At 40.0% G+C, this 18699-nt stretch overlaps 2 protein-coding genes across 17 annotated transcripts in view; one reads left to right on the top strand and one right to left on the bottom strand.

Annotated features, from left to right (window-relative positions):
• The window catches only part of LOC310760342 (uncharacterized protein), a 140977-nt gene that overhangs the window by 71567 nt on the left and 50711 nt on the right, over window positions 1–18699 (bottom strand). For 7 of the 10 annotated variants that reach the window (XM_083608712.1, XM_083608714.1, XM_083608715.1 and 4 more), the window contains one exon: window positions 13408–13453. The exons of 2 other annotated variants lie outside the window; for them this stretch is intronic. In XM_083608712.1, the coding sequence (XP_083464838.1) occupies window positions 13408–13414 (7 nt within the window). In that variant the 5' untranslated portion in view covers window positions 13415–13453. Of the gene's footprint in view, window positions 1–13407; window positions 13455–18699 lie in introns of those variants that run through there. One more of the 10 variants, XR_014546898.1, reaches the window with a different exon arrangement.
• HS3ST5 (heparan sulfate-glucosamine 3-sulfotransferase 5) overlaps window positions 1–18699 on the top strand; it is a 142387-nt gene that overhangs the window by 96738 nt on the left and 26950 nt on the right. The window lies entirely within an intron of this gene.

The following is an 18699-nucleotide window of genomic DNA, read 5'->3' as shown; positions in this document are numbered from 1 at the left end:
TCAGGACCCAGAAAGGCTACATTTGCACATAACACTAAGCCAAACCACAGTTTAGTGCAAATGCATGAAAGTGTGTGCTCCTGGGAAATCACAGCCAATTTAGTCCTCCTTGGTCCTTTGAGTTCAGTGTAACATGGCACCCACGCCAAGGTTTCGCTTAGTGTGATACTCGAATGCAGCCTCACCGTTAAACTCCTGTTTCCTTAACCACGACCTATAGCCAATGTTTGTTTATGTGACCCTTGTAAGCCTTACTGTTACTTGTGAACCTAGACAAACAGAGCATAGTACCACTCTTACCAGATGTAGTAATGGTCAACAATGTGGATGGTTTTAAAATGGCATTATACCACTATATGGAGGTTAAGACTATCAATGGCTACTAGCCATGTTGGCTATATTACCTCTAGTGTCAGAGCATCTGTTGCTGAGGGTGCCTGTTAAAACCAGCAGCTAGGAGCACAAGTGAGGAGAATGCTGTTTTGCTGACATTCTGCTTGTGGCTTCACACAGGCATCTGGTTAGCCACTGTGAGAAAATAATGAGATTATCCTTTGGTCTGATTCAGCGGGGCTCTTGTTATGTTCTTAAATTCTGAATTGTGTTTTCAACTTTAATTTAGAACCTTAAGCATTGCCAGAGTAAACGAAATATTTGTCTGTCCATTTTTAATTTAAGGTCAAGGGTGGAAATTTGTTCTTGAGACATTTGTTATTTTATTTCAATGGACTGTTTGAGTCTTAGATGCATAATCGTCATTTTAATGTTAGTAATAGAATTTTCCTCACTGTTTATGCTGAAAGAAACACAAACTGCAGTCAATCTGTATGTTCAGTCCTACTATAAGCAGTGGTACCTAAAGGGTCATGGGACGGGGGTGGCGCTGTGGGTTAAACCACAGAGCCTAGGACTTGCTGATCAGAAGGTCGGCGGTTCGAATCCCTGCGACGGGGTGAGCTCCCGTTGCTCAGTCCCTGCTCCTGCCAACCTAGCAGTTCGAAAGCATGTCAAAGTACAAATAGATAAATAGGTATCGCTTCAGCGGGAAGGTAAACAGTGTTTCCGTGCGCTGCTCTGGTTTGCCAGAAGCAGCTTAGTCATGCTGGCCACATGACCCGGAAGCTGTACGCTGGCTCCCTCGGCCAGTAAAGTGAGATGAGCGCCACAACCCCAGAGTTGGTCGCGACTGGACCTAATGGTCAGGGGTCCCTTTACCTTTACCTTTACCTAAAGGGTCAGAAATAATTGAAGTTCCAGCCTAGAACCTGGTATGCATTCCCTAACCTTTGTTTCCATTGATACTTGGTAAAACAGGGATTATGCAGAAGAACAGGAATCAATATGTGGTTCCTGAAGTGTAGGTAGGTTCAGGCATGACAACAAGACTGAGATTCGGCTCAAAAAAAGATTTATTGGAACATCAGGAAGAACAAGAATGACAAACAGGGGCACTTGGTCCAGTATATATACCTTAAGCCAGCCCAGACAAAACACACACACCGCCTGTGAAAGTTTGCAATTTGTGAATCACAACATTGGCCCTCACCAGGGATTGGCTGTCTTCTAGCTAATAACAATGTCATTGGAAGGTTTTAGAATCCTCTCTGTCTTTTGTTATGCAGATGAAGCTCCTGAGCTCCAGGAGGCCTGAAGGTCTAGGCCTGCATTGCTTCGGCCTAAAACGCCTGCATACATAACAGTTCCAACACCCAAAAATAACTGTGGACTCAAGGGCATAGAGAATCTTCAGTATAATTGATATTAATACTAGGTTTGTGGACATGTCAGTCCTCCATCAATATTATTATGTGCTTTCTGGAGCAGATCAGTCATTCAGATACAAGCTCCTGTTGTTGCATAGGGACACCTTAGACAGCCTCTGCTGCCCAGCAGTGTCCTACATTGTTTTTTAATTAGAACAATTATTACACAAGTTAGTATTTGGTATTATTTCAGAAAGACAGCTTCCTGTGGGGAAATGGTATCTATTACAAAAAGTTACAGGTTAATGCTAGTGAGGCCCCGATGTTATTTTTCAAAAAGGCACAAAGAGAAGTAAGACTTTGGAATGAAGCCCAGAATATTAAACATGCATATTTCTTTCTATTATTTCTTAATATCCTTTCCTTGAGCAAAAATGCTGTAGTTGTTTCTAATTTAACTCACTAATGGCAAGTTCACAGACCTGAATGGGGGGCCTACATGCTTGGGACACTTTAGCATGGGCAAGGCTTGCCAGTTCCTAGTCAGTGGCCAGCAGCCAGCTTTATGCATCTTCTATCACACAATGCCATCATCACATAAGCACTTAAAAAGCACTTCTCCTGTAGCTACCACATTACAAATGTGTTATTTGAATATATGACAAATAACTTAGTTTTCTCCCAAGGCTAGCTCTACTCCAGCACAATTGATTGGATCCTATAGTAGTAGATAAAACAAAAATTCTGGTTTTCAGTAGATCTATTTATTCTTTGTTGTTGTTGTTGTTTAAAAGCATTGTTCATGTTCCAATACCTCAATATTTTAAGCACCTGATGCAGAAAGAGTAAATTTGTTCATTCATTTTATATGTATGCTGCTTTTCCACACACACAAAAAATCATGCTCAAAAGCGGCTTACAAAAAAACTAGGGATGCATTTCAAACAAACTACAGAAACAATTTCAATGTAGCACAACAAAAAATGACATAGACTCTCCTCCTGCAAAAGAGGGGAGTGGTTGTGGGCGGGAGCCGGTCTCCGCCTCAAGCAGGGGGCGTTAGCCCCCTGCCTCCCACTCACCTGGCTGGCGCACCACGCCCACAGGCAGGCACCCAACCAGGTGCCTTTGAAGGGGCGTGGACGGCAGCGTAAATCACTGCTGCGCCAGCCACGCGGCCCTCACTCTTGGGCTCTGGGGTGGCGGTTAGGCATTGGAATAATGTGTTGTGGTGTGTGGAAGGGCTAGGTGTGGCCATCGCCTACGCCTTCAATTTTTGGGTATTCCGTTAAAGGAATCCGGCGGTCGTGTATTCTTTCCGATGCCTGCGTAGCGGGAGGCCATGGCACGACCCTCGGTGACATCAGGGGAGAGCTTATAGTTGGATTAGCATCAACAGGCTCCACCTACTGGTGAATAAACCCCCCTTTTTAGACTCACCCCACTCTGAGTGGGTGGAGTCAACTGACGTAATCCTAAGCCAATACCTTTTCACTTGCTGTAATCAATAAAGTTGTGGCCTTTTCTTGCCCATTAACCTTATATCACGTGTCCGTGTGTTTTCATTTCCACTATGCGGGGACCGGGTCCTCGAACCACAAAGTAACGATTTCATAATAACAAAGCAAAACAATAGCAAATATAGTAACATAGAAAAATACATTTTAATACTATAAATATAAGAAGATTGCTTAAACAACAAGCAGGATCCAATATCAAAAGTAACAAGGGAGTTTCACAGTTTCACCTTAGTCCTAGAAACAGCCTTCCCATAATGCTCCTCACCGTTCCTCTCCTGAATCAGCTTCTCATAAGGCTTCCAAGGGCAAAGGGCAGGGTAGCTGGAAACACCCATCCCATAATGTTGCCTTATACAAGCTCCTTCAAACGTGCTTCCTTTGGTGGACTATATTAGGCATATATATGACTCTTCCAAAATAATTGAAATCAGCGGTAAGGTGAAAACAAGGTTGCAGTACAGTACATGCCAACTTTATGCAACACCTGTAACACTGCTGGTTCCACAGATTGAAGTGGATGAGTGGGTATATATGGGGTAAGGTGACCTTGCAAGACTTTTTATAGAATATGAGCTAAATATTTTCTACCACTATCTTAAAAATTCAGAAGGAAAATCATTGTTGAGAATTCAGATAGGTAGCCATATTGGTCTGACACAGTCGAAATAAATTAAAAAAATTGTCCAGTAGCACCTTAGTTGGTCTCTAACGGGCTACTGGACAGTATTGAGAACTTAGGGTATTTACTCTGATCAGGTTGAAAGGTAAAGGTAAAGGACCCCTGACAGTTAAGTCCAGTTGCGAACGACTCTGGGGTTGCGGCGCTCATCTCGCTTTACTAGCCGAGGGAGCCGGTGTTTGTTTTTCCGGGTCATGTGGCGAGCATGATGAAGCTGCTTCTGGTGAAACCAGAGTGGCGCACAGAAATGCCGTTTACCTTCGCGCCCCAGAGCTGTGCCTATTTATCTACTTGCACTTTTTATGTGCTTTTGAACTGCTAGGTTGGCAGGAGCTGGGACCAAGCAACAGGAGCTATCATATTCAGAACAGTATTGATAACTGTACCCAGTTTGGAAAAATGCTTGAAATTATAGCAGTCAGTAGCTTATTTCTTTAATGACACTGAGCAAATCTACAAAAGTCAGCATTAGTGGTCAATGATTTTTCATTACCTGCTGCTTACACAGTAACCAAAGCTGTGTAGTTGAATAGTACCACTGCAAGAGTGTTCAAGTAAATGTGGTCTGCTGCCCTTCTGCTGAAGATTCCTTGTGTATATTGTTACTGTTCTGTAGAAAGGTACAGTACATATCAACATGGAGTCTTTCAGATTAATGCTTGTGCATTGCTGAAAAGTGCATTAAATAAATTACTGTATTGCAAAGAGAGTTACTGTAAGGTCTATTAACTACTTATTTAAAGACTTGGCAACAGTGCACAACAATAAATAATTCAAGTAGCACCTCTAATCTTGTTTTCTTTCTTCTTAATTGGTTTTACAGCATTGTTTTGACATTTACCCTTGAATTAAAAAAAACCAAAAAACTTAACGGGGAAGAAAATGCATGCCTTGCAGTACTCCATTTGCCAAGCAAGTACTTGTATATAGATGCTTCACAGTGCAAGAATTACAATCTGACTTCACGGCTGTCATTGGTGAAGAATGAAATAGAGTTATGAGGATTTACAGCTTTGCATCATATATGGAGACCAGCATGCATATATTAAAAACTACTTTAACAGATATGTAAATACATAATCTCCAAATTCGGGTAAATAAACTCTAACAGTAACATAAATTTATGATGATTGTGATAATGATGATGATGATAGTAATAATAATAATGCTATTTTCATATGAATTAAAAAGAGGAAGAAGATATAATTCACCCTGAGTGTCATAGGTGGCCTTTAAATTCATCAGAATAAATCAGACCTCTTTAGCCTTTAGTTCTAAGTCACTTTAGGTCACAAAAAATACCCTCTCTTTAGTAGTAATGGCTTTCACAGCTAACACAGCAGCACAAAAATGTATGGAGTTTAAAAAGAGTTACAGATTTATTTATTTATTAAGGTTTGTGTGTATCCTTTCTGAAGAATCCAGACTTATTTTAAGGGATTTATTTAATCTAATAATAATTTATTCTGAGCTGCCCAGCAGTGCCTTGCAGTTTCCTGTGGGAAACTGGTATCTGTTACAAAAACAAAAAAAAAAGTTGCAGGTTAATGCCAGTGAGGCCTTGCTGTTATTTTTCAAAGTCCAAGGAGAAGTAAGGCTTTGGAATGAATCCCAGAAGATTAAATATGCATGTAACAACATTAATCCCTGCTACAGTTGCTGCTAATCAATATCAGGGTGCAATCCTATACCATATTGGCTCAGCTCTCGCTCACTGGCACCGCCCCTGAATGGTGGGCCATGATGGTACTTCCAGGGATTCTAGGGCTCTGTCTGTACTTTCTACACCGCTTTTTATATTCTCCACGCTGTGTAGTTTCCTTCTTTCTTGGCCGAGCAATGCATTAGATATGGTGGTAATTTCTACTAGTGCAGCAGCAGAGTTACCTATAGGAATATGCTGCCATTTCACTTTATTTTTCATGTAGCGCAAATCCCACCTGAACTCAGGTAAGTGTACAGAGGACTGCAGCCACACACACACACACACACACAAAGTATATAAAGTATATATTTACTTCATGCAAAGTAAAGTTCAAACTGAAAAGTGGTAGAAGCACACACAGCCTATTCCAACAAGGTGTTCATTTTTATTTATTCATTCCATTACTTATATTCTATCATATTAAATTGCAGTAATCTGCCAGTGTGATATCCAGCATTTGCTTAGAAACAAGTCTCCCTTTAAGAAAGATAATTGTTTTTAAATATCAGGAGAAATAAAATGTTATTTTATATTTATTTTAAAAAACCATTGTTTTATACTTCTCATTAAAACATAGCATATTGTTTGGCAAATATAAAAAGGTTTTCACTGAGGGTATCTGCAGCCGCAGTCCTTTTCATGGACTGTGCCTAAGTGTGAGTGCTGCCAAAAGAAGGGCAACCACCGGTGAGATAATCTCATTAAATTAATTATCCTGCTGGCATGTTTGTTTTTGCTGGGTTTAGACAGCATGTTGTGAAACACTCGGATGTATTAGTACCCTAAAGAGGAAAACAATCAAATAGTATTGATCTCTTCTCACACTTGCTGACCAACCTCCTTCTTTAGGAGGAACGAAATATTGCAAGAAGATATCTGACACATCTAGGAAGAAGGCGTATCATATTATATCACATTGTACAAGTATATCACGGTGGATGTGTCTATTATGTAAAACTAAAACAGAGACATCCATCTGACTTTGAAACTTGCATTCTCAAGTTATGTAACCAGAGCAACTACCTCTTCCCAGATAATAGGAGCCACTATTTTATGCATCATGCATTCAAACCCTTGAATCATAAAAGCTTCAGATTTCAATTCAGTTTGGAAAGTAAAAAAACAAAAAACCCTGTTATTTAAAATAACATTCATTTTTTTTTTCATTCTCTGAAATTATTCATCAAGCAGGGCGCTACCCAAAGCAGGAGCTAAATTTCTGCCACATTTTTGTGACTTTTTGGTTAGCCCTAATAACTAACTTAGGGACGCGGGTGGCGCTGTGGGTAAAACCTCAGCGCCTAGGACTTGCCGATCGCATGGTCGGCGGTTCAAATCCCCGCGGCGGGGTGCGCTCCCGTTGTTCGGTCCCAGTGCCTGCCAACCTAGCAGTTCGAAAGCACCCCTGGGTGCAAGTAGATAAATAGGGACCACTTACCAGCGGGAAGGTAAACGGCGTTCCATGTGCTGCGCTGGCTCGCCAGATGCAGCTTGTCACGCTGGCCACGTGACCCGGAAGTGTCTGCGGACAGCGCTGGCTCCCGGCCTATAGAGTGAGATGAGCGCACAACCCTAGAGTCTGGCAAGACTGGCCTGTACGGGCAGGGGTACCTTTACCTTTACCTAATAACTAACTAACTTTCACCTTTCTGTTGTTAGTTAAGTGTGCCTGATACCTGCTTTAAATGTGAATTGAAAGTTTGAGTTTATTGTATAGTTTTATACTTTAGAAAACAACATCAACTAACTAGAGTGTATTCTTCTTTACTTGGATTACACATTACCTAGTGGCAATGTAATAATAATAATAATAATAATAATAATAATAATAATAATAATAATAGCTTTTTCTGAATGCTCCTTCTGAAGTGTCGAACAGGAATATCCAAAAAGAAACTAGCATAGTTTTCTGGATTAAAATCGTAGCATATTTTACATGCCTTTGGGAATATTTGAGTATTGGAGGGGTGCCATTTTTAGTTCTCCTGAACGGAAACATGTGATTAAGCTGTCAGCTATTTGAGATTACTACAAATATTTTCTTTCATAATGAATTTTGTGACTTGGGATGGGGGGAGTTTCTTGAGTTTCTCTGGCTCTCTCACTGTGATGACAGTTAAGGAAAATAGTACTTCCACAACAGATAGAAAACTGGAATTATTATTTTTTTTCAGAAATAGAACTGTAGATTTGAAAGGGACCACCCCCTGCAATGCAGGAATCTTTTGCCCAGTGTAGGGCTTGAACCCATGACCTGGATATTAAGAGTCTCATGCTCTACCGAATGAGCTATCCCAGCTGGGGCCAAACACACCCTGATTACTAGACAAGTCTTTAAAAAATATATATCTCCCGCAAATTATATTTGGATCTGCATGAATTTGTGTGATAAAACAGGGGTGGGAAACCTAGAGCAGGAGGCCAAACACAGTCCTCCAGGTACTTCTCTCTAGTACTTTGAGGTCTGGGCAGTGGTGAAGCCGCATGCTCCAGCACTGGGGGGCAGAGAGAAGGCGGGGGCGTGGCTGGTGCTGATCCTGGGGGGTGGGGGGCGTGGCTCGTCGCACGCGGGGGTGTAGCATGCAACCCTGGGGCGTGGTGTGCATCTGGGGGCGTGGCATGTTTCCTGGGGGTGTGGCGCCCAGCATAGTGGAGGGATGCACACCGTGTCTGGGGGCAGCTGCAATGGTACCCCCTTCCCCAATGTTGCCAGGGGTGATGCTCTCCCCCCCATTCCTCTGCCAGTGGGTCCTGGGCTTTCCCCCAGACAGGTCTGCTCACCAGCCCAGTTCTGAGTCATTCAGTGTATCACTGAACTATGATAATGCCTCTTGCTTGCCTGGCTAGAGGATGGAGAAATGTGTTTATGAATATATATGGAAATGCTTGAGTTTCGCAAGGCTGGCATGTAGCCTATTGTACAAAGGTCAGAGGCACATCTGTAGCTCCACCCACTTCTACCTCTGGCACTGTCTTATCACCCTTAGAAGGTTGTCCAAATGGGAATGTGGTCCTTGGACTAAAGGAAATTCACTGCCCCTGGTATCAAAGGCAAATAAAAGACAACAATTTACCAACTGGTAATTTAGGAGAGTGTGCATGTAACTATTTGGTAAGCCAGTTGTCACTATCTTACCATTAGATTCATCGGATTTCTTATCAGGTGTGAAGCTGAAGTATGGTAATTTTTTATTCACTGTTTGGCAGATAAATACAAATGGCCAGCTTTAAAATATGCAAAGTAAGCACATATGCTTCCTCCCAATCAAGAGTTTTGTATCACTTAAAAGCTTGTGTACTTCACCTTGAAGCAACATTTAGGCTTTAATCAGGCTGAAATTGATTAGTATATAGTTTGGGGATATATGACTAATCACTGAAATGAAGTGAGAAAACACCAGAGTTCAAAAAGGAGAGGCACAGCACAGAAGCAAAGAGATTAAAATGAGCTGATGTATTGAGAGAGCACAGCTGTGAAGCTGCTTAGATGGAAGCAGACTATCAACTTACAGACCAGTTTAATAGGAGCTAATTAAAGCAGTTATTGCATCATCCCTAATGCTACCTCAATCAATTAAGAACTCTACCATTTCCACTTCTCCAGTTGAGCTGGATTCTAGAAATGTATTATTTCACTAGCAAAAAAGAAAGAAGAAAAAGCTTGCTTGTTGAGTCAAATTTACTTTTCTGACTTTATGGGGAAATAAGCCCACCCAAAACTATCTTTCTTTTTAGAAATAAAGTGCACAGCCTTTGAAATAATATTGGGCTATTCTATATCAAGAGGTCTCCTATGGTCATTACTTAGCATTACTTAGCATTAGGATGCGGGTGGTGCTGTGGTCTAAATCACTGAGCTTCTTGGGCTTGCCGATCAGAAGGTCAGTGGTGAGCTCCCGTTGCTGTTTCCCAGCTCCTGCCAACCTAGCAGTTCAAAAGCACGCCAGTGCAAGTAGGTAAATAGGTACCACTGTGGTAGCAAGGTAAATGGTGTTTCCATGCACTCTTGCTTCCATCATGGTGTTCTGTTGTGCCAGAAGTGGTTTAGTCATGCTGGTCACATGACCTGGAAAGCTGTCTGCGGACAAACACTGGCTCCCTCGGCCTGAAAGCGAGATGAGTGCCACACACCATAGTCACCTTTGACTGGACTTAACTGTCCAGGGGTCCTTTACCTTTTTACCTTTTACTTAGCATTAAATAAATAATTAAAAATCAAAGGCATGCACATGGTTCTGAATTTGGTTTCATTAGTGAAATTGATGATTGCCCAAAGCAATCATGGTAGCAAATCTTCATACTGCTAAATCCCTACACGTGGGATCACCATATTATTCCATGTTTCCAAATTATTACTAAAGCCTAAAAGAAATCCAGAATTCCAGATTCAAAAATGAAAGGTATTCACGGTTTTCTTGTAGGTGTTTTAAGGTGTATTGTGCACCCAACTTGAAATTTCACACCAACCCCATTTTTGCTGCCTAATCTATACCTATAATCTTATGTTAAATACATCAATATATAAGCTACACACACACAAATAAATTAAGTATGTAAACACATACATTAAAACATTTCATATAACTTTTCTTTAAATATTCAATAAGCTTATTCCCACCCACACTCTTAATCTAATTCATTAAATACTTCTTCAAAGACATATTCTTTGGATCATTGCTAATTATTAGATCCAATACAAAAACAAGAAATGGGGCAAATACAAAGTGGTGAAAAACCATATTTAGAGATTAGATAAAATTCCCAATATATTTTGAGCAAATGCTCTTTTTGAGAGAAGTACTGAAATAAGTTTTAGTTTAGTTTCCTGGTTAAGTTAATTTCTCTGGGCCTCGTGACAATTAGGTCTGCCACTTTGATCGGAGCAGAGAATCTTTAATTCCCTTGTGCAAAATGATCTGGAACCAGTTCAGTATTTTAAAAGCTAAATTTTGGAACTACAGTACAGGCGTTCATGTATAAACCAACCATTCCTAACCTTTCAAACAAGTAATTAGCAAGCTTTCCAGCAACAAAATAGTTTCTACTACATCTCTCTGCCTTGATGAAAACAACTGCTAGTTAAAAGGTATTTAACTTTTAATAGAAGGTCACAGGCTATTTCCAGTTGCATCCTTCTGCTGGCAATGGGCTCCCTGATCCAGCAGAGATTTCTATGAGTGAAAAATGGAGTGGGAGAGATTTTCCCCTTTCCCCTGCAGACCTCTGTGCCCCTTTCCTGATCTACTCTATATGGTTTGGGGACCCTTTGGAGCATCATATGAGGAGATGCGGATGAAGGGAGGGGATGCAGGAGCAAGACAGATTCCCCCACCCCATTTCCATTCACTGAAGCATCCACTGGATCAAAGAGCCTTCCACCAGTGGAGGGACACAACTGGATATAATCCCGTGTTTCAAAGGTACAATGTAGGGCTTGGGGATTATTATTTTTATGTTACAAACAGTAAAATACATTTTTCACTATAGGAACACCTTCTCCTTCTTCTTCTTCTTCTTCTTCTTCTTCTTCTTCTTCTTCTTCTTCTTCTTCTATCATGTACTGTATTCAGTGCCGGATTTACGTATAAACTAAACAAGCTATAACTTAGGGACCCCCAAAAAATTAAAGGGGAAAAAACCACTGGGTGTACATTTCCAAAATATAAGGTAAAAAACAAATAAAATACATATTTTGTTATGTGCAAATGGCTTTAGATACCTACTAGGTCCATAAATTACCATATAGCATAGTGGTGGCCAAACTTGGCCCTCCAGCTGTTTTGGGACTACAATTCCCATCATCCCTGGCCACTGGTCCTGTTAGCTAGGGATGATGGGAGTTGTAGTCCAAAAACAGCTGGAGGGCCAAGTTTGGCCACCACTGATATAGCATATATTCAACACACAAAACAGCGACAATTTGTTGTTGACAAAGGACAGCTGGACGTATTAAAGGCCCCATTACCTTCTGTAGCTTAGGGCCTCATCAAACCTAAATCCGGCCCTGACTGTATCTGAACATTTTCTGAAACACGTTTCTGCTAATTTTCTGGTGTGAGAGAAAGAAGGTTAACTATGGTGATGCCTAGCTTCCGTGGTCATTGTTATAGTCTATATGTGGTTGGTATCAGGTGGCATGCATGTACAAAATAGAAGGGTATAATTTAGGGTTGCCATATGTCTGGATCTTCCAGGGCATATCTGGAATACTGCAGTTGGCAGCAGTGTCCAGACGGAAATCGGGAAAAATGTCTGGGAAAATCCAGACGTATGACAGCCCATGCTGGCAGTTCCATTTTCCCATAAAAACAGCTCAAAAACAGCATTACTTTTTGTGATTTTGCCCAAAAAGCTCAACAACTTTTCTGTTCGAAAATGACAACCCTAGTATAATTATTATATAATGTATTTTCCTTTTGTGCCATTTGAGACACCAAAAGCACAAATGTAGGATCAACTTTACTGAATCTTGGGGCTCCATAGTTATGCACTTGGCAGAAAGTGAGGGTTTTTTATTTTATTATGGTGCCTCTTTATGGCAAAGTATTAAAAAATACTTTGGAAAAGACCCTGATGCTGGGAAAGATTGAGGGCACTAGGAGAAGGGGACGACAGAGGACGAGATGGTTGGACAGTGTTCTCGAAGATACCAACATGAGTTTGACCAAACTGCAGGAGGCAGTGGAAGACAGGAGGGCCTGGCGTGCTCTGATCCATGGGGTCATGAAGAGTCAGACATGACTAAACAACTAAACAAGAACAATTTTAAAAAATACCGTAGGTTTGGAAACAGTGAGTCAGAGAGAATATGTATGTGATTAAAAGGAAAGGCTAGAATTTTGAAATATATTAAGTAATTTCACAAAGCAAAAGTCTGGTGTCTTACTTGGCATAAAAGACATTTTGAAACTGAAAGCAACATACATTACTTAAAGTTTTCCTGAGACCATTTTGCCTCAAAATAATTCATTTTTTTGTTGGTTGCAGGATTCCCGCCCCCCCAACTTACTGATTAAGGGGGTCGAAACTTCAATAAGAAAATATATTGAATTAAGTGTAAAAGCTGAAAGAATCAGTATGGAAAATTCAAAGGCAAATATGCTTTGCTTGCAATGTAGTTGTTATTTTTAATATAAATAAATAATGGAATGTGCTGATGTTGTAAAGTAAAGACAGATTCTTCTATTGATATTTCACAAATGCTGCCTTGAGTTGAACTTCTGCACTTTGAAACTCTGAGGGGGCAATCTATTTAACAGGAATAAGTTTAACAGGAAATATCTTTTTAGGAAATATGCTTTTAGGACAAAGTATCCACTTTTCTAAATACTTATGCTACAGTTTGGCATCCTTTTGTTCTTTTTCTTTTGGTTTTGAAAACATTTCATACAAATAGGTAATGAAACACCAAAAGCAGAAAATGTTTGCTATACAGTACAACTTGAAAAGGGCATCTTGATAAACAGGAGATAATGCAGGAGAACATTGAGGGTTCGAGACCCATTTGCTACCCTCACATGGTTTATGCTGCCAACTGAAGTCATTTTCTGGGGTGTGGCTGCTGTCAGTGCTGACAGGAGTCACAGGTGAGAGCTGAGTACAGGATGGAAACCAAAGGTGGACAAACTGCTCCAGAAGGATCATGATGTGTTGCCCACCAGATGTACTACCCCCCCAACACCCAATATGCAACTAGACACATGGTAAATAAGAAGATGCCATATGAAAAGGACTGTGTGTCCCTCTCTTGTGATCCTGGACTCCCCATGTACTCCACATAAGCATAATCGTGGGTCTTACCTTTCATAGCCTCTCAGTGGAGTGTGGTAATAATATAGTGATTTCTCTGTGAAAAGACAGGGATACTTTAGAATCTTGACATTTTATAAAGTAGTTGGAGAAATTTACCCATAGCATTGTGCAGTTGTTTGCAAGGCTAAAATGAGTTAATGCAAATCAATGCATTAATGTGATTCTTTGGCCTTGTATAAAGAATGAAGTGTGTTCTAGGTGCTATTAACTAACCTTAGAAAAGTGTGTGTAACCTTTTGTTCGGCATTATGATGAGTACTTTTTGTGCTAGATCTGCCTCTCTTTCTAAGAGCGTGCCTGCCTGCCTGGGGCTTAGGTGGGGAAGGAGAGACTTCATAAGTCACACATTCAGCTTGCTAATAGGCCATAATGTACAACACAAAAGTATGATAGTGGAGGCAGCTGCCTTGCACTGCCTGTGGCCACCAACACATGATGTTGACGTGTGATGCTCCTCTGCCCCACCACACTTTCCTTGTTAGGGGAGTGTTCTCAGCTGCAGCTTGGAGTTAAAGATGAGCATAGATATACACCCTTGAATTGTTAAGAATGGGCATTTTTAATGTCTGGGTGTTGTTTTTAAATAGTCACAGTTTTTAAAAGAGCATTATAACCTTATATAGTTTACTGGTGATGGCCACAAGAATCTGCCCAGCTAAAATCTGGAGGGCTGCAAGATTATACAATTAATCAAACTGATTAACTGATTAAAATCCTGGCTCAATCAAAACTTCAGTCCTGGTTAATCAGGCCACATACACAGAGCTACCTCCACAAACTCCCAATCACAGAGCCAAACTCTGTTAATTAGAAAGTGCGCTCTCTCTCTCGCTCTCTCGCTCTCTCTCTCTCTCTCTCTCTCTCTCTCTCTCTCTCTCTCTCTCTTTCTCTTGTGTATTACCTTTTATCCATCCAAGTGGTTTTTGGATTGTAGCCCACCTATTTTGCGAGCTATCAAACGATACCTATTTGTTCCTAATGGAAACTGTAGAACTCAACTGCACTGCAGGATGTGAAAGCTCATGCATCACTGTAACCTACCCAACCTTTCCTGTACTAATGACAAAGTGCTGGAAAGTGCCTTGGGGTCAGGTTACATGTTCACTCAAATACTTGTCCTTCATCATAGAACTCTGTTGAACCTATACATTATTTAACATCTTAAATCATGGAGACAAATGCAAAATACTAATTACAATGTATAATTGGAAAAAGATAAAGTCCATGAAAGTGGTTACTTCAAAACAGAATGAGCTCTAGAATTTGATGTCAAAATGGCCCTAGCCATTTTATGTTATTTTACAATCATTAAAATATCTGTTTTGCAATAGGATTACTGTTTTCTGAATATATAACATAAAATCTACTGAAATTACACGGATTTCTCTTTTGTTTTTGCTGTTTGCTCAGTTTAAAAGGATTGCTCATGAATTTAATACCAAGTCTTCAAAATATATGTGGAAAATAAATTTTGTGTGCTGAGGGTCATTTTAGAACTGGTTATTACCTAGTTTTTGTTTGCAACAAAAAAGTTTGGAACTACTGTTTCCTCCTCTACTTTCCTCTTTTTACTTCTGTTGGAAAAATAGTGTACTATAAACATTTTCATATGATAATGTGAAAAGCCATTTTATATGGCACAGTTCTTAATGAACAGATTCCTATAGGCTCATTTGGTTCAGTACACTTAGCAGCTGCACCATTAGTTGTTGTCTTTATCATGGTCCCACCACCATCAAAGTACTATTTGTCTTGAACCCAAAAGCTAAATAGGAGCAATGAAATAGTAAGCAGAGACAGAAACAATAGGAACGATAAGACATTGCTTCCTTTGGCATGAAGACAGCATTCATCATACAGGGGCAGGAGGCCAATTCAGGATAATGCAGGCATGTTGTGAATTATGGAAGTAAAATGCACACAGGCTGTTTCTCCATCTTCGAAAACAGTTAATGCAAACACATAGGAGGAATGGAGGTGTTTTGTGTGGCATTCAATACTAGGAATTTTGACATTACAAATTACAATGGGGAGAAACTGCAGCACAATGGTAAAACTGATGCTTTGCATGTAAAATGTCCCAGCTTCATCCCAGGGATTTCCAGTAAAAAGGGATCAGGTAAAAAAAGGTTAAAAAATATGTCTCTGAGACTCTGGGGGCAATACAGGGCCAGATACAAATTTTCTCCAGAACAGCTGTGGCCATGTATCCTACATTACAGAGGAGACCCCTCATGGCTGTCAAAGGCATTGCTCTATTTGCAAGTGTTTCCTATTGGAAGGGCTGTCCTGTCCAGTTTAAATATGAAGAACCATAAAAAGGGGGAGAAGAAGGCTTCAAGTTGTTCATCAGCTGTAAACACATGACAAATTGCTGCTAAGTCTCCCCACTGTGGTGAGATGTATTGTATTTCCATTTAGATTACAGTAATGATTTCTAAATTTGAATGTGCTAATTCCATGCAAATTATACCTTCCTTTTTCAGGTTTACGCTTTTATTTGTAATGTGGATGTAAATGTTTTAGGGTTTCACAGCATTAAACCATACATTTTCATAATGAGCTCTCAGGATATGAACATGAGCTAGAGGCTGCACAAGGCTTCCATAGGATCATCTAGTTTAGATGATTCAGCCCACTCTTCACCAACCTGGAGTCCTCCAGATGTTTGGGACTGCAACTCCAGTCAGCTGTGCTAGCTGGGGCTGATAGAAGTTGTAGTACAAAACATCTAGAGGGCATCAGATTGGAGAAGGTTCATATAGCATATAGCCAAAGAAGCTGGGTGCTGCCTGGTTGTCACTGACCCATGGCAGGGCCTTATTGGTGGTGGTTTCCTGTTTGTGGAATGTCCTCCTTGATGAGGGATGTCCTTCTCTCACATTATTGGCTTTCAGGAAGAATTTAAAACATTCATTTTCACCTAAATGTTTGGATAACAATACTGTTTCTGACAATCTTGAAAGTACTAGCTATTAGAGTATGTGATTGTTTTACTTGTTTTTTCCATTTAAAATAAAGTTTTTAATGGATTTGTAAGGTTTCAAATATTTTTTAAAATTGTATTGTTTGATCTCTGATGTGTTTGCATACCTAGGCAAATTTGGGGAAAAGGACAGGATAAAAAATATAAATTAATTAATGAGCATTAATATATTGGAGTGAGGAGAGAGCAAGAGAGTACAAAGCATCATTTTAAACACAAGTCACAGTGCAAGATGACAAAGGTGTGGATTTTTTAAAGTGGTACTCTGTGTGTGTGTGTGTGTGGCTTAGAAAGCTTGTTGCATGGGAGCCACCTGGAAAAAGCACAGCAGTGGCTCTGTAAGACAATGACAAATAGGCTTCTTCTCTAGAAATGGATTCTAGCCATGATTTACAATACTGAATAATAGAAGGCAGAGGAGAGTATATGATATAAATTATAGAAAGAGAAGTAAAAATATTCTAGTGAAAACAGTAAATAAAACATGTATCCTATAAGGAAGAAAGATAAATTATTTAAGAAGAACAGAGAAGACAGAAAACGTTATATATATTTTTTTGAGATCGTATTTGATTGTGGCAAAGAATGAAGACCCATTCTATCTATTTTTTCTATTGTTTTTAATGTTGTGTTTTAAATTGTTGAGTCCACCTGGGACCTTAGGGTGAATAAGCAGACCTTAGGCAGGTAATAAATTAAAACAACAACAACAACAACAACAACAACAACAACAACAACAACAGCGCTGAAAATAGGATAATGAAAGGTAGAGGAGAGGGTAAATGGAAAATATACTTGACTGAAGCAAGTCAATGTTATTTTGAACTAGTAAGAGAGGCACGTGAATGAAAAATATTTCAAAGTATTTTTCCTTCCCTTGTTGTCCAAAGCCCAATGGTATAGTATCTAATAATTTGGACGTTCTCCTGAAAACAAACCAAGCCTGTCCAGGGAACCTAAATTGGGTAGGTGAAATGGTTGAATCATATCCCTACTTCTTGCTGGATATGTAGCTGCTGTCGGCATAAAGAGGGCCTCATCCCATATTATCTGGTCAAAAAAATCACATCAAAGTTGGAACTTTGGGTCTTACCAGACACACACACACACACACACACACACACACACACACACACACACACCCTCCACCACCACTGTCTGAGACACAGCAGATAGAAATGAGGTGTGTTATCTTTTATAACGATGACTAATTTATTCAATCCATGAGTTGCATGTGTGACACATAAGGAGACTTCAAGCAACTGATAAAAATTGAAAACAAAGCATGGCATAAAATCAGGGGTGGGGAAGCAATGTATTACAATTAAAGGCACACAAGAAAACAAACAGCAGGTCACACTATCAGTAGCTGGTGCCTAAACTTTGGCAAGCACTCCTAAAGGAAGCCCCCCCAGCTCACGATCTGCACTCAAAGCATTTAGCAATTTAGTTTTTATGATTACTTTATCTCTTCCTCACAAAAATTTAACATCCTCAAAGGAAGCCATGGTTTTGTTCTGCTTTATTTTCTGAAGCAGAATTTCATGGAGCTCCAATGGTATGGTACCTTTCTTTGCCCTTGTTATAAGCAGGAGAAAAACTGGAGAGCGGGAAATCTAGGGTAAATAATCAGCTAAATGACTGGTTTTAGCTCAGGGCTAATACAGAAGTCTATATGTGATTTTAAGTAACAGCAATGCAGAAAGGCTCAGAGTATTTGTTTTAGGTTAGAAACATCTCATGCTTTTTCTGTAGTCATCTGAGTAAGAGACGATAACTTCCTTGTGTCAGCAAAACAATCTAATTATATCTGTAGGGTTTTCCTTAACCTTCTATTGTTTTAATTAGTTCTACTACACTCCCCTGAGCAACAAACTGTAGCCTAAAGCATTATTTCTCCAGCACACAAGCCTAAATAATAAAACAGAGAATTTGCTAATCAGCTTTATCTCACTGTTCAAACAACTTCCATAGACACTTGCAACTGTTGCAGAAAACCACTTGGAGACTCAATTTAAAGCAGCGGTTTTAGTCTTTAAGGCCCTAATGATTTGGGACACATCTATCTGGAGGGCTGGCATGCACCCAAGGCTGCCTGTGCATTAAGATCCATGTTTGAGGACATGTTCTCTGGCCCATCGCTGAAAAATGTTTGGCTGAAGGCGACTGGGGCAGTCTTGATCAGTGGTGTCCCCATATGTATGGAATACAATCCCCTTCGAAATTCATGTGGCTCCACCATGACTGAGGCTTAAAAAACCCCAAAACTTTAAAACCATTGTTACTTCAAGCTG

This window comes from Podarcis filfolensis (genome assembly GCF_964270895.1).
Source record: "Podarcis filfolensis genome assembly, chromosome: 3".
Taxonomy (NCBI): domain Eukaryota; kingdom Metazoa; phylum Chordata; class Lepidosauria; order Squamata; family Lacertidae; genus Podarcis; species Podarcis filfolensis.
Note: the sequence above shows the minus strand (reverse complement) of the source record. Positions and strands in the feature narration are given on the sequence as shown.